The sequence below is a fragment of the Melanaphis sacchari genome, unplaced genomic scaffold, assembly GCF_002803265.2.
Source record: "Melanaphis sacchari strain LSU unplaced genomic scaffold, SCAv2.0 Contig9_pilon_pilon, whole genome shotgun sequence".
Lineage (NCBI taxonomy): Eukaryota > Metazoa > Arthropoda > Insecta > Hemiptera > Aphididae > Melanaphis > Melanaphis sacchari.
Genome location: NW_020271711.1, coordinates 1186236 through 1201052, shown reverse-complemented (window position 1 = coordinate 1201052; position 14817 = coordinate 1186236). Strand labels below are relative to the sequence as shown.

The 14817-nt window shown below is 25.7% G+C and overlaps 1 protein-coding gene across 1 annotated transcript; it reads right to left on the bottom strand.

Moving 5' to 3' along the window:
• Nucleotides 1-3202: 3202 nt before the first annotated feature.
• On the bottom strand, nucleotides 3203-10971 carry LOC112603269. Its single transcript, XM_025351775.1, has 3 exons — nucleotides 10825-10971; nucleotides 3568-5069; nucleotides 3203-3507 (listed from the first exon to the last, which is right to left on the bottom strand). The coding sequence occupies exons 2-3, from the start codon at nucleotides 5027-5029 to the stop codon at nucleotides 3332-3334; spliced, it is 1638 nt and encodes a 545-aa protein (XP_025207560.1). The 5' UTR covers nucleotides 5030-5069; nucleotides 10825-10971; the 3' UTR covers nucleotides 3203-3331.
• Between the last annotated feature and the right edge of the window lie 3846 nt (nucleotides 10972-14817).

The following is a 14817-nucleotide window of genomic DNA, read 5'->3' as shown; positions in this document are numbered from 1 at the left end:
ATATACATTATAATGTTCTAGTTTATATGTTTCTAAACATACGAAAGAAATATTTAAGGGTACATTTTTAATTTTATTATGATTGGATTAGAAATCGTTATAGTTAATAAAGTACCTATAATAATTATTATACTATTAAAAATGTTAAATTATTTTATTTTAAAATAACTTCTACAATACAAAATCTGATTTGCACTTAATTTTAGAAGCAAAATTGTTCATGTTTTCATTCCAATAACGGCAATAAAATACCCAATCGTTTCCATATTAGATATTGTGTAATCAATTTTAATACGTTATTACTTATTAAACTATTAAAAATATTTGTGTAAGTAAAAAGACTGTCGAATAGGTCTGGAACCGAGGCCCCTAAGCTCCCCTGAATCCACCACTGATGAAAGGAAGGACAAAACCATCACTATTCTGTTATAAATTTGTTCAGTCCCTCTAATTAAAAATTGAATTATACCTACAAAGAAGATATTATTGATTAAATGTGTCCAAGCCACTTTAGATGTCCTGTTTACCAATGGAAAAAATATTAGGTAATTTATAATTAGGTATTTACTTGGTGCAGCGATCATACACTAAGCCGTAAATGAAGATAAAAACATCTAAATAATACAATTCAACGTTAAAAGAAAAATCATCATCTATCGTAAAATAGTCAAATTGTGGATTTTTTTTTTTATATTTAAAAGAGGAAAACTTGATTTTATCGTATTAAACTCTATTTATTAAATTAACAGTTAACATTAAATAACGCAAAAAAATAAATTACAAAATTCTCAAAGTTATACATAAATTTCAATTTTACAGGCTTACAGCTTTTAAAAATATTGTTTTTAAAATTGAAATCAAGTGTGAACTACACAGACTTAATGTTTTTTATTAAAAAACAAATTATTGAAGTCTAATTCATAATGTCCAGGCATAAGATTAAAGTTTATCCTGTGAGCAACTTTTTGTAATACAAGTGCATAGGGTTCCAAACACATTATTTTCTGTTTTTAAATGTAATCACAATAATTATTTAAATATTAATAATTGGTTACAATATATTTTGAAAATAAATTTCAGAAAAACTATAATTAACACGACTCTGTAGTTGTATGAGTGATATATTGAGTTCCTACTAAAGCCAATTATCTGTTTTTGTTTAAGAAGTTTTAAGTACTGATATTTAAATTTTGGTTTTTATGCAATCAAGTTCATGTTTTTCTTAAAATTCTTTTTTGTAAATCAAAAAATGATATCAATAGCAATATTTAATTTTTAACTTAACTAATAGACAATAGTAACCTAAAACTAAAATTTGTATAAATACCTATACAAAAAAGCATGTTTCTATCTAAACATATTTTATGATAGCATAACAACCAAATTAGTATTTATATTACGAATAATTGAAAATATTTTAATAATGTACAAAAACTGAAACACCTATTTAATATAACATTTTTATAGAGTTTGTTAATATTTACCACACAAAAAATCTACAAGTATACTATGATAAGTAAAGCGTCAAAATTTATAAATTTTCATTTTTTTTTACTTTTAGATTTTTTTTCAAAGTGAATCGTTCCTGTGGTATGTTATTTACTTATATGTTCATTGCTTTTATTAAAAATTCAAAATATGTATTTTTTCAACTTGCAATATATCAAATTATTCTGTCCAAAAATATTTAGAGATAAGATCAAAAATTATATTTTTTTAAATGAATTAAATAATATTATAACCACAGTTATAGAATAAGAAGTGATACTAGTCTATAGTAACAATGTGGCGTTATTAAATCTAAAAATGCCCATATATTTAAGTTATTTCAATAATTTGAATAGTTATGTAATAATTAAATTAACTATATTGATTACTTTAAAATCTTTTTAATAGGTATATTTTTTTGTTAACCTTGTGCTAGTTTCTAAGTTATAGCTATAAATCATAACATAGCTGAAAAAATAAAATCTATTATAATAATTAATAACCTACATAAAATTAATATCGGGGAGAAAAAATACCTAAAATAATAGTAACAGCAAACGATCCGAGACAAATTTTATCCGGCCCGCAGACTAAGAATAAATAACATATATTACAATATCACTCACTAAACATTTTTCTTTTTTTATCGTATTTCTAATTAATTATTATAAAAAAACAGAAATTGATAGTAAAAATAATGCAATATAAAAGAGTAGTTGACAGAAAATTTAAAAGAAAAGAAGATGACCTCCCTTAGATAAAATTTTATAAATTATGAAATGATTTATTTAGATTAATTTTAGGATAGATAATTTTACCAATATTTTATAACGTTTAACTGTTTAGTGATACTATTAAAAGATATTAAATGCAAATGTTTAATAGAAATTGTAATTTTCTATGAAAATGTATATAACTGTACTCATATACATTATTTTGATACCTATTGAAATTCGGAAATACTATATTATTTAATATTTAGAGTGTCTTGAGTTTAATATTTAGAACTGGTATTTACCATAAAATTTTAAATAATATATGAATTCAATTACTATTTTTTCCTGTGAAAAACAATATTTTGTTTTAAACAAAATATATTTTAAATCTATGTTTTGATTATTAGTTAAAAAGTTCTATTTTAAAATTAATTAACTAACTATTAACTGCATATTATCAAAACACATTTAACTAGTTTAGTTGAAAGTAAGTTTTTAATTAAAAGCACTGGTTATGCAATTTAACTTTTTAGATCAATAATACCCAGCCTATATAATATTATAGTAGATATAATTTATTATGCCAATCAGGAGAAAAGCATATTTAATCACCAATGTACAGTTAAATTACAGCGAAAAAAATCGAATTAATATTCTCTAATCAAAATTAAAACGTAATTGAGCGGAGACCAGATTTAATGAGCATTGCCCGATTGCTGCTCACACTGATTCTACCACCCAAATATTTGGTCTGTGCACAAGTCGGTAACCTAGGTACAATATATATTATAATTTGCTAGTTTGAAAAATTTATATAGTTGAGAGAAGAGTGGTATAATTTATAGAGAGCAAAAATTAGGAGAAAATCAAGTGTTATCAAGTATTATTCTCAGTTACTAAATAGTAAGGAGTTTATAGTATATAATATATATATATATACACAGTCGAATTCGCTTATAACGATATTCCAGGTAAAACGATTCCAGCAATGTATTTGGTTGGTTTTATATCTTATGTGTAATTACTTTTTATAATCTGGATATAACGAAGTTCGGTTATAACGCTCAGATTCTATAGGTATCTTTAAGATCGTTATAAGTGAATTTGACTGTATATAGAAATCATACTTAAACATAGACAATTATACTTGTTATATGGCTTCTACATATTGGACAAATCCATGTTGTTAGTCTTTCCATGCAAGCTCTACACATATTGTAATGTTTGCATGGCTCTAATAACACATTACCATTATTTTCTTCCAAGCATATTGCACAGTTTGTTAATTCTTTAATGACACAACCTAGACATTATAAAATATTTTTGATATATATAATATTTTTAAATAATAAATCATAAATACCATTTTGTATGCGGTTATTTGTAATTACTGGTGGCTTTTCAGATGCATTGTGAAGTAGATGATAAGAAGATTGATCAATAGTGAGCAACCGAGGAATTGACAAACTCATGAGAGATAAAATACTCGAAATATCGGTATCTATTGTTTCTATGGTCCTTCTTATGAATTGCATATAGTTATTCACTTGTTCAAACAAAACTGTATTGTTTGCAGGAGAATATGTGTTGTCTGAACTCAAACTAGATCTTTGCAAAATCCTATGCATTTGGATAATAGTAGGATTTGAGATAATAATGCTATAATTACCATAGTTTCTTGAACGAATAATAATTTCAACTGTTTCAGGCTCATTGATTATTGATGCATTGGTTAGATGAGGTGTTGGGATAATTCTAGTTAAATGGTTTCCTGAATTGGAAGAATTTAATGGAACAGAAAGTGATAGATCTTCAGTACCAATACCAAAATCATCAAGGTCAATCAATACTTGTGCACGATTTGAATTAATAGTCGCAATCGAAGAAGGAACTAATGCTGTGTCTTGAGTAGCATTATGAACAGAACTTGTAGAAATTGATACAGTTGATGACTGATCACTGTTTAAATTTTGAAGTTGATAATGTAAGGTTGGAAGATTCGTTGTACGAATGATATTATCAGATTGGTGTTCTGCATTCACGCAAGACTTTGCGTTCAAGGAAATTGGTACCGTTTGTGAACTAGCTTGTTGAATATTATTCACTGGACTTGATAGACGATGATGGTTTAAATGAGCTCGAATAGATGACGGAGATGATGTAGAATGTTGATTTTGGTTCTTGCGTTCTCGTTTTTTGAACTTCGATGATCGGACCGATTTCTGCGATTCAATAACATCACGATTCACTTTACGATACCATTCCGCATCCAATTGAGAATCAGTTACACCCGCAGTATTGAGATGACCGTGTTTTTTGTGTTGAACATTTCTTCGAGGTTTTGAAGAGGAGCATGATTCTTTTGAGTCGTGTGAAATTGATACTATACGATACCACTTTGTATGTAATTGAGTGTATTCTATTTTGGGATGAGCTTTTTTAAAATATTTAGGTGTAGGATATTTAGTCCTATAGTGTTCCCATAACTCAGGCGTTAATCCAGCTAACGGTTTACGTTCGTAGTGTCGCATATATGCCTTAGAACCGATGTCATTTCTCTGTGAACTAGGTCCACTTAAGTCAAATATAGGTAAATTATGTACATTTCCATCACTCTGCATACTAGGTATAGTAGAATTTGTTTGGACATTAGATTTAGTTACGTTGATTTGTGTACATGAACGAGTTTCGTTAGTGATATGAAGAGCATTAGTGGCTGCAACTAAATTTTGTCCATCTTTTTTGGATTGAATTGATCCAGATAGATTTGATTCAACATTGTTGTTTACATGCTGTCTGCCATTAGAATTTTCAATATGAGACATATTGAAAAATGTATATCTTCAACGCTGTAGCTAAGTCCACCTAATAACAAATTATACATTATAAGTTTAAATACATACATTTAATTGTTTTTTTTTTTTTTAATACCACTGATATATTCTTTTTTAATTCTTAAAAAAAAAGCTTTTATAAAATATTCAAAGATAAGATGCTATAATTAATTTTCGAAAATCTTCGCACATGGTATAATAAATTGTATAAATTGAGATTTTTATACGGGCTTATAAAACACGTAAAAAAAAAAAATGATAATTATTTACTGCTGAATGTTGACCAATGAAATAATAATTTTTATCATACTAGGGTTTTTATTAAAATATAGTTTTAAGGTACCTTTATAATAAACAATCTATCTACTTGTATTTGCTTTTAATTTACATTCAAGTTAATTACTTTAAACTTGGTAAGTAGGTATGCATTCTTTTCTGGCCTATATTTAACTCCCATAGTCTAAGTTTTTATTCTAATAGCTATGCATTCTGTAAAATCAGAAATTGATAATGTCATTTGCTGATTTATGTGTTATGTTATTAGTTGTACAGAATATTAAATTGACCGTACATCATTTGCGCATTATCCGTTTTACCTGCACTAAATTATCATACATCAAATGCGCATTAACATGTTGAACAATAGAATTGTATAAAAAATAGTTTTTGATTGAAAATGTAATGATTTCCATAAATCATAAGTAATAAATAAACTCATATAATTAAAATAAATTGAATTGCAGTCATAATAATTATACAAATACACATATTGAAATGAACACTTTTGTCAGTACATTACAGTCATAAAGTACAAATATAAATATAATTCGAATAAATTGAAAATAAATGCCATCACAAAATCTCTCCATTTCTCTCTATCATATGCGTCGTAAAATATATTTTAAAACAGAAATATCTGTACAATATTTGAAAGTTGATGAATGAATTTCAAGATCAAAGTTAGAAAACAACTAGCACTTTTGGGTACACACCTTTTTTTAAATTCTATTGTTAAATAATATTGATGCGCAAATGACGTAAGACCTTTTAAACGGCCAAAGCGCAAATGATGTATAATCCAAAAATCGAATGATGCGCAAATGTCTAACAAAATTAACAATAGCAATGCGCAAATGACAACCGGCGGTTAAATTGTTGTTGCAGAATGAATAATAGGAATAGAACATGGGTACAGTAGACCCTCTCTAATCTGTCACCTTCGGGACTAGGGGTGTGGTCGGAACGCGAAAAAGGTTGGATTATCAGAATACACAGAACATTTTTTTATTTACAAGATTATATCAGAAATTTATTATATTTTACATTACTTAGAAAAAAGTCAGTTATAGATTTTTGTTTAGTAAATGGCATTCTAGACTTAACTGCAATATTTCAAAATACGCACACTGGTAGAAACGATACGAGAGAGGTCGGAGTACTAAAACGGACAAACGATAAAGGAAATATTCAAATAGCAATTAATTTTATATAATATTTTCTATAAAGTAGAAAATCCAAATTGTATTTTTAAATTACATAGTATTCATATCGATTATACTATGGTCGGATCAACCGGAACGGCGTACCAGTCGAGGGCGGATGAGAGGGGTTCTACTATATTTGATATAAATTATATAGGTAATACATATTTTAATATTATAAACAACGTAAAATTTAGTTTATAAACATTTCTACGTACATTTTTTACGTTATTAGACAATATTTCCAAAATACAAGCTACAGCTTCTCAAAATAAAATGACCAGCGGCAGATCAATATTTTACGTTATTGAGGAAATATATTTCATATATTAATACTTATTTAATTATAATTATTTTTAAATTGTATAGATAGTTATCAACATTTGTTGAGAATTGTATTTTTGTACTGTTTTATTTTGATAGATAGATATTTAACTTGTAGACAACATTTTTAAAGAACCACTTATACATTTGACAAGCCAATCATAAAACGTTGTTGGACTAATTAAATAATATTTAAAAATATTCTTAATATTATTTATAATACATTGGTTATATAAGCTACAAGATCAGATTTAGAGAGGAGCTGGGTAGTCTGCAGCCCCGAGGTCCTCAAAAATTGGGATCCTATAGTTTTGTAAATACAAAAGAAATTATTAAATTTAAAAAATATGTATATTATGGAACTTATTATTATTATTATTGTTATTTTAATTCTCAATCTCTGATTGATACATTTTATAACTAAGTAAATTAAATAAGCAGCATAACAAAAATATTAAATTTTATGTAATTATCAAAAAATGTATTGTTTGGTTTTTTTTATTTTAGGCTTTACAATTTATTCAGCACAAGGGTATAAAAAATACACAATCATGTTCTACCTTAATGAAATATATGACAAACTATGTGATTACTCTAATTAACAATATACCTATACAAAATAGTAAAAAAATTTCATTGTTATGCAACGAATGAATTGATTTTACAATAATATATATTTTTCATTTGTGTTTAACTAAATTTAGAAGAAGTAAAAAAAGTTTTATCTTCAACTTAATTTTTCTTTGTGATATTAAAAAGAACCTAGTTAGTACTTTGGAGTGATAAAGGTAAAAAAATGTAAATTTTTTTTAATAACTAAGAAAAATATAAAATAAATAAAAATAAAGCGGGAAATTTACGTAAAACTATTGATCTAATTCAACCTAAAACTAAATTGATCTGTTGTATATTTTTGCATATTTGGAAAATTTTCAATCATTATGTATGTTTAACATTTAAAAAAAATATAATGTATATTATTATGTTTTTATTATTCTCGAGTAAAATTAAATAATAAGTATTAAATGAAATATCCATTTATCTCTACTTAAGGGTAATACATACAAATAAATATGAATTGTTTTAATTGACATTCGTTCCAATCTTTGTTAAGATGAGTGAATACTAATTATATGTATAATAAAATGTTCAATTCAATTTTTGTATGCACCTAATTAATAACTTAATGTATTTAATATAAAAATTTAATTTAACCGATTTATTTAATTTAAAGATACAAAAATTAATTAAGTGCATAATTTAAAGGTATTAAATGTATGAATCAATGCATTATGCAAGCATATTTTACAGATTTTTAATTATAAAAATATGAAAAAAATTTAAAAACGTTAAGAAATAAATTAGTAACCTCTTTCCCCAAGAAAATATATTCAAGCCACTGGTCGTATTTCTTTTAATTCTAGTTTAAATTTTTATTTCTATAATACTAATAGAAGTTTTTAAGTGATTAAAAACCATAATCGTTTCTCTCCGTTATATCAACATGAAAAAAATTGCGTTTAGTGAAAATAGAAATGCCATAAATCTAAGTGTTTAAGATCAATGTGGGTAAAACCACAATACAATAGAGTCTATAGAAAACCTCAGCATAAAATATAATTTGAAATTCTGGAAAAATTGGCCAACAAAGTCAAAAAATCGATAAATGCTATATGAAATGTGTCATGGGGATTTGTACTAGAATCTATGGACAAAACCAGGTGTGTAATTAAGAGAGAAAGCAGTGTAATACATTAATCCAAATTTTTTTTTACTGTCTAAATTTTGATCTAAGTATTTAGATATTTATATAGTATTTATTTTTTTTTAATGAATTAATGACAATTCAAACTTAAAATATTCTCAAAAAATAAATTTAAAAAAAATTAAATTTTTATTACTAAATAAAAATAATATAGTTATAACATATGGAATCTAATATTTTTATAGCAGATAATATAAAATTGTATTAAAATTATGCGCCCAAACAATTGGTAAAAGCCCGAATCACCCGTTTCCACTTTCATAATTGGCATACTTTTTGTTATTGCTAGCACGCCTATTAACAACTATATTAACTGTTTATAGGAAAATCAAAATTGTTAAAAATAAAGTAGATATTTATAAATATTAAAAAATCAAGAATATTAAATCTAATTTTATAAAACTATTTAATAATCAGCTATCTTAACATCAATTTTATATTAAATAATATTAATCAATGATAATCAAAAGTTATAACTTATAAGTTATATTAGTAATAAGTATAATTGTACCTACATTAACTTATATTTAGTAGTCAACTATGATTTTAAATGAATGTCAACGTACTTTTTGTAATCTCTGGCTTACAATGAACAAAGACAAGACGTATCACACAAATTTTTTTTTAATCTACTACAAAGCCTACTACAAAAAATGATAGAGAATAATATTTTTAAAGGTTTGATACATCTATTCATTACCTCAAAATAATTTAATATTGATTTAAAATTATATTTTGAAGTTGTATAAAAAATCAAGCATGAAGCCGATGTGTAAAATCCTCAAAAATATTAACCTATATACAGGTGATTTTACTATAAGATTATTTAAAAATAATTTTATATGAATATGTTTTGTTTACAGGTTTTAGAGAGAACACAAAACATAGTATTTGACATACACTTAAAAATCATGTTCCTTAAAAAGTTTGATGTTTTTGAGGAAATATGACTATATGGAGTTTACATGTTCATACTAAAAATGTATGATCTTTCTTCATCAATAAAAAAGAAGCAAATTCTTAATTACCTCACTGACAAATACCGACTGTAACCATTCGCATACCATTGTGTATATATGCATATTGCTTATTATCGTGAAATACCAAAGTAACTACCAATATTGTGATCGTTGTAAAAATGACGATCAAAAAATGTGACAAATAGAGTGTTTTTGGCGAAATGCGCACGTTTAACTATGTGGTGTTGTATAATGACGCTTAATGCACAATGATGGTGAATAGAATTTATGAATAGCGACAGAAATAAGTGGTACAATCAATGAAAAGGATAGATCAATATAACCTAATCAGTAATCGATTATAATTGGGTGACAAATACTCTTATTAGGCCTATAGACTACGGGCATAATACATTTTATTATAAATCTATGACTAGGCCCTACAAATATTGACCAATATGACAATTATGTTGATGAGCAGATTTTTTTTAAGTGAAAAAATTTGAATAATTTAAAGAAATACATAATATAAACAACGGTGTTGATTTTTAGCAGTAAAAATTATCTATCAAACATAAATATCCATCTTTTGGGTAGGTAGATTCTTCATTATTTTATTCCATGACTAGAAATTATTCAGCCCGCTACAGATTCTGTAGACAAAGAATGTTAAACACATGCTTGGAAGAATTGCGTTTAGTGCGCAGCGGCTAGGATGGAAAAGGGGGATAACCATTGACTTGAACAAATAACGACCGGGTTGTTATGGAAAGGGAAAGCACATAAGAGTACTAGAGGAAATGGAGTGGGGGAGAGAGGTTCAATCGGCGAGCATAATATATACTGTTAGCTAAGAGGGAATTTTACTAGTCCAGTGGTCACCAAATGGCGACCCGCAGGCCGCATACGGCCCCCGAACAAATTTTATCCGGCCCGTAGACAAAGAATAATAACAAATGTTCTCATTGCATCCAATTTTAAAATAATACCCATTATATATTAAAAATATGTACTTAAAATTTTAATGGCCCGCAAAAAATTTTCTGATTTATAATGTGGCCCTTTAAAAATATTAATTAGTGACTTCTGTTCTAGACGGTTTCTGTTCTCACTTCACCACAGGATATTACACATTATAAGAGACTTCCAATAAGCAAATCAATACTTGTGAAAAGAAAACGGTGGTTGACGATGCTCGTAAATAGATCGGCCGTAATTAGTTTTTTATTGTAAAATTGCAGCAAATAAAGTGCTTACCACGAAACTGAATCTGTTCCTTCGTCTGTTGGTTGTTAATCGTGTACTGTCGCAAAACAGAAATGTTGAGCAGGAAACTGGAAGTAGATCTTACGGTGCTAATAAATGCAAATTATACGTGCTGATTCTCACGGAGTTGATAAAAGGTTCTTATATCGCGTCCCGGTGCAATACAGACATATGTCAACGTCGTAAGCCTTCGATGAAGCAACTGATGCCTGGCGACTAGCGTGTAACGCACCACGATAGTGCAGACAAATCATATTATTTACTTACGAATACAACAGATGGTACCACAATCGATTAAAAAAGTTTCGTCATCGTTGACCAAACATAACCTAACTCAACAACAACGCTGTTGTTGTAATTTGTTGTCCGTATCTTATCATAATCTTTGCGGCTAATGTTTGTGATAACTGATAACGTATAAACGTAATTTTTGATAAATTGCATGTCGTACTTTTTGTAATGTTTGCTTAACTATAATAATATTATTATTAATGTTATGACTTATGAAACAACGAGTATATCTAGTACCTACAATGATTTAATTTTTACAAAAATATTTTAAGATACCTAATTCGTTTTTTTTTTTGTTTTAATGTGTAGCTTTACTAAGTACTTTAAGAATTTCAAATCAGAGTATCCAAGCTCATCCAATCGTTATAATATTTTTAATAGATTACAAACTAGGTATATTTATTTGATCAATAAATTTAGAAACATTTTTATAATATGTAAATCATTTACCTTAATTTAATTTTCCATTATTTATACAAGTATTAAACAAATATGTCAATTGGCACTTCATTTTCAATAATTTAGTCCTAACTACTGGAATAATACTCATCAATTGTTCATTTAAAGTAACAGTTTCTTATTTTTGTCTTCTTTTTTATTGTTTTGTTGTCAGCTAAGTTAACCAGATTCAGTCACTGATTAAAAATCAAAAATCAATAGCCAGTCGTTGTCATAATATTTTAAAACATGTTAAAGTAGGTACTTACTTGGGTTTAGTATATTTTAAAGTATATTTTCAAATGGGTCTTGTTTTTTTTAGAATTTAAATCTATTTTTTTTTATCATAAAACAATGATTATGTAGACTTTTTATAATTCGCAGTGTAACTATGAAAAAATATTATTTTGATTAGGAGTTACTTCTATGCTAGATCCATAATTCATAATATATTGTTTAGAAACAAATAAATGATTAACTATCAGTTAAATATCACCATAATAATGATAAAATAAATATATTTTCATGACGTCTATTGTATTTTATAGAGAATCAGTTTTTTGTAAGAAAAATGTTTACAATAACTGAAGTATTTTAGTTATTTGTATATTTATATTGTAATAAAAATTAAAAATACATTTTAAGTTTTTGTATTTTGTTAATTTAGCAGAATAGGGTATTAATTCTATATAGTTGTATGAGTAAGTAATATAAATTATTTCTAAAGACATAAATTAAAAATAAAATTTTTTTATTATTTTATAACTAGGGTTCAAATTTTTTTTAAAATTATTTTAAATTTCATTGGATATTAATCTTTATGAGAGTTATTGTAATAGTGAATAAATTATTTATACACAAATAGATAATTTAATATTAATAATTGATAATAATTATTTCTATAAAAACAGTTGGGTGACTCTAATTTAAATTTTTAAGGATACTATAATTATTTTTTGTCATGATTTTTCCAGATTTGTATGCTAATTTGTCCCAAATAAAAAAAAATGCATGTAATACATTTTGTTTGTGCTTGAAGAATATGACAGCCTATCACGGAGAAATTTAGTTTTGTCAGGAAGAATTCGATAATAATATAAAGCTTCTGTTTTCTTTAGTAACATCTTTAGGAAAACTCTTTCCTAGAATATCATTTAAAAATGATTGACAAGGACCAAATTCTAATATTAAATTTCTAGTTTACGGTGTTAAATGTTTCAACATAACAAAATGTGCTAGATCATTTTTTAAACAATCCATATAAATGTAAAAAAAATATTACCAATCTTTATTTTATTAAGTATTTATAAATATTTACCATCATTCTGAATTACATCTAAAAAAGAATTACCATAATCTTAATCAATTTGTTTCACAATTTGACTAAATGTATTACCCACAACAAAGTCTAAAACTAAAAATGTGTGTTAAAATATGTACCAGAACAAAACTTATATTATTTATAAATAAAATTGTGATTTCAGACTTTCAAAACTTTGAACAAAAACTAGACAATAAAAAATTTATAAAATATTGTTTAATTTAACTAAACATTATTTCATTATTTTTATAATTGTTATCAAGAAACAAATATTAAATATTAATATACCAGACTGAATAAATTATTATTATCTATATAATTATCATTATTATAATTATTTTTCATTTGTATCATAATTTATTGATTTAGTTTAGCATTAAAATAAAATGATCATTATCATACAATCACTTACTTGTTTTTAAATGCTCAATTATATTTTAAGTATATCAATAGTAATATAAGTAGGTAAACATTTTCACCTTTTGTTTTTATTTAGAGAACCTTGCATATTATTATGGCTACTAGAGCCTGGATTATTTGCAAATATTAAAATATATTTTGTTATGAATATATTATTTTTATTTTATGTGTTATAGGGCACATAACACTTGTGTGAAAAACTGAATATTTTAAAATGTTTCAAATGAAAGTTTATTTTTTAATCATTAAATATAGAATATCTGAATAAATAGATACCTAGTCAAATAGATATTGAATTAAATTTTTAACTTGCTTAAACTATTTATTAAGGAGTAAAACTTACCATTTGGAGCTGGATAAGAATAATTAATTGTACCAGCATCTATACAAAATGTCTTCGGTTTTGGTGTATTAAAAAAAAAAGTAATGCTTTGAGATGTAATTTTAGTTTTTCTTTGCTTGCAATTATTGTCTAGGTGCCTTTTTCAATAGGTTATATTTAAGTTTTCTCTTTTTAATCACACGGTCACATCAATTCTCCAGACTCCAACATACTTACTGATATTCAATATTTAATAACGCGCAGTAATCACAAAGATAAATACAAATACATGATAACGTATAACCTAGAGCCAACAAGCAACACTATAATATTAATTAAATCATACAATCACACACTATAAGGTTTAAAAGTTATAGTTAACACAAGAGTTAAATAAATAAAATAAATTCTAACAGTACACGACAGACTAAAATGACTGAATAAAGTGAAAATTAATAAAATTTATAAAATAATAATTACCTATATATTTTTATATTATTCCATAATATACTTTCATAAGTCATAATAAAACCATAAAACTTAAAAATATTTTAATAACATACTGACATCTTCACGGGTATTCCGTGTGAATACGATATTCCGCGATAATTTTAAATCTTTCCCAAATACAATTATTGTTTTCTGTTGACAATAATTACAATTGTGTAGATGTGCCGTCTGTTGCTATTTCACATTAAATAGTAACTACAAAAGTACAAAGTAAAAACTGTAAAACGTTAAACACTAAACAGTTGACGCAGTAAAAAATAATTTTTAATATGAGAATTATGAATCTTGTAAACCGTTATTCATTACCTATAAGTTATTAAAATTACTACATTATTGTTATTTCCAAGCTATCTACCTATAGGTATTATGTAGGTATATATAAATAATTATTACACTACGTGTGTATTAGGTAAATTTATATTTCTTTCTTACAGTTACAGTCTAGGTATCAACTACTATCCACCCACCCATTTCAATATGTAAGGTAAATGGTAATCACCCTACGTCAATATAGGTTTCGGCGCACCTGCTAGACTATCTATATTTATAGTATTACCTATACTTTTTTTTTTGTTTTCAAACAATATGTTTTGTTTTAATATATCACAATACGCAATATTGCAATAATATACCATATGGTCTATACGATAATATTATCGATTAAAAATTCAATACCATCATT

Coding starts and splice junctions, on each gene's coding strand:
- LOC112603269 (XM_025351775.1), bottom strand. CDS start 5,029: ATGTCTCATATTGAAAATTCTAATGGCAGACAGCATGTAAACAACAAT. Junction 3,508..3,567: donor AAATAACCGCATACAAAATG/GTATTTATGATT, acceptor TATAATGTCTAG/GTTGTGTCATTAAAGAATTA.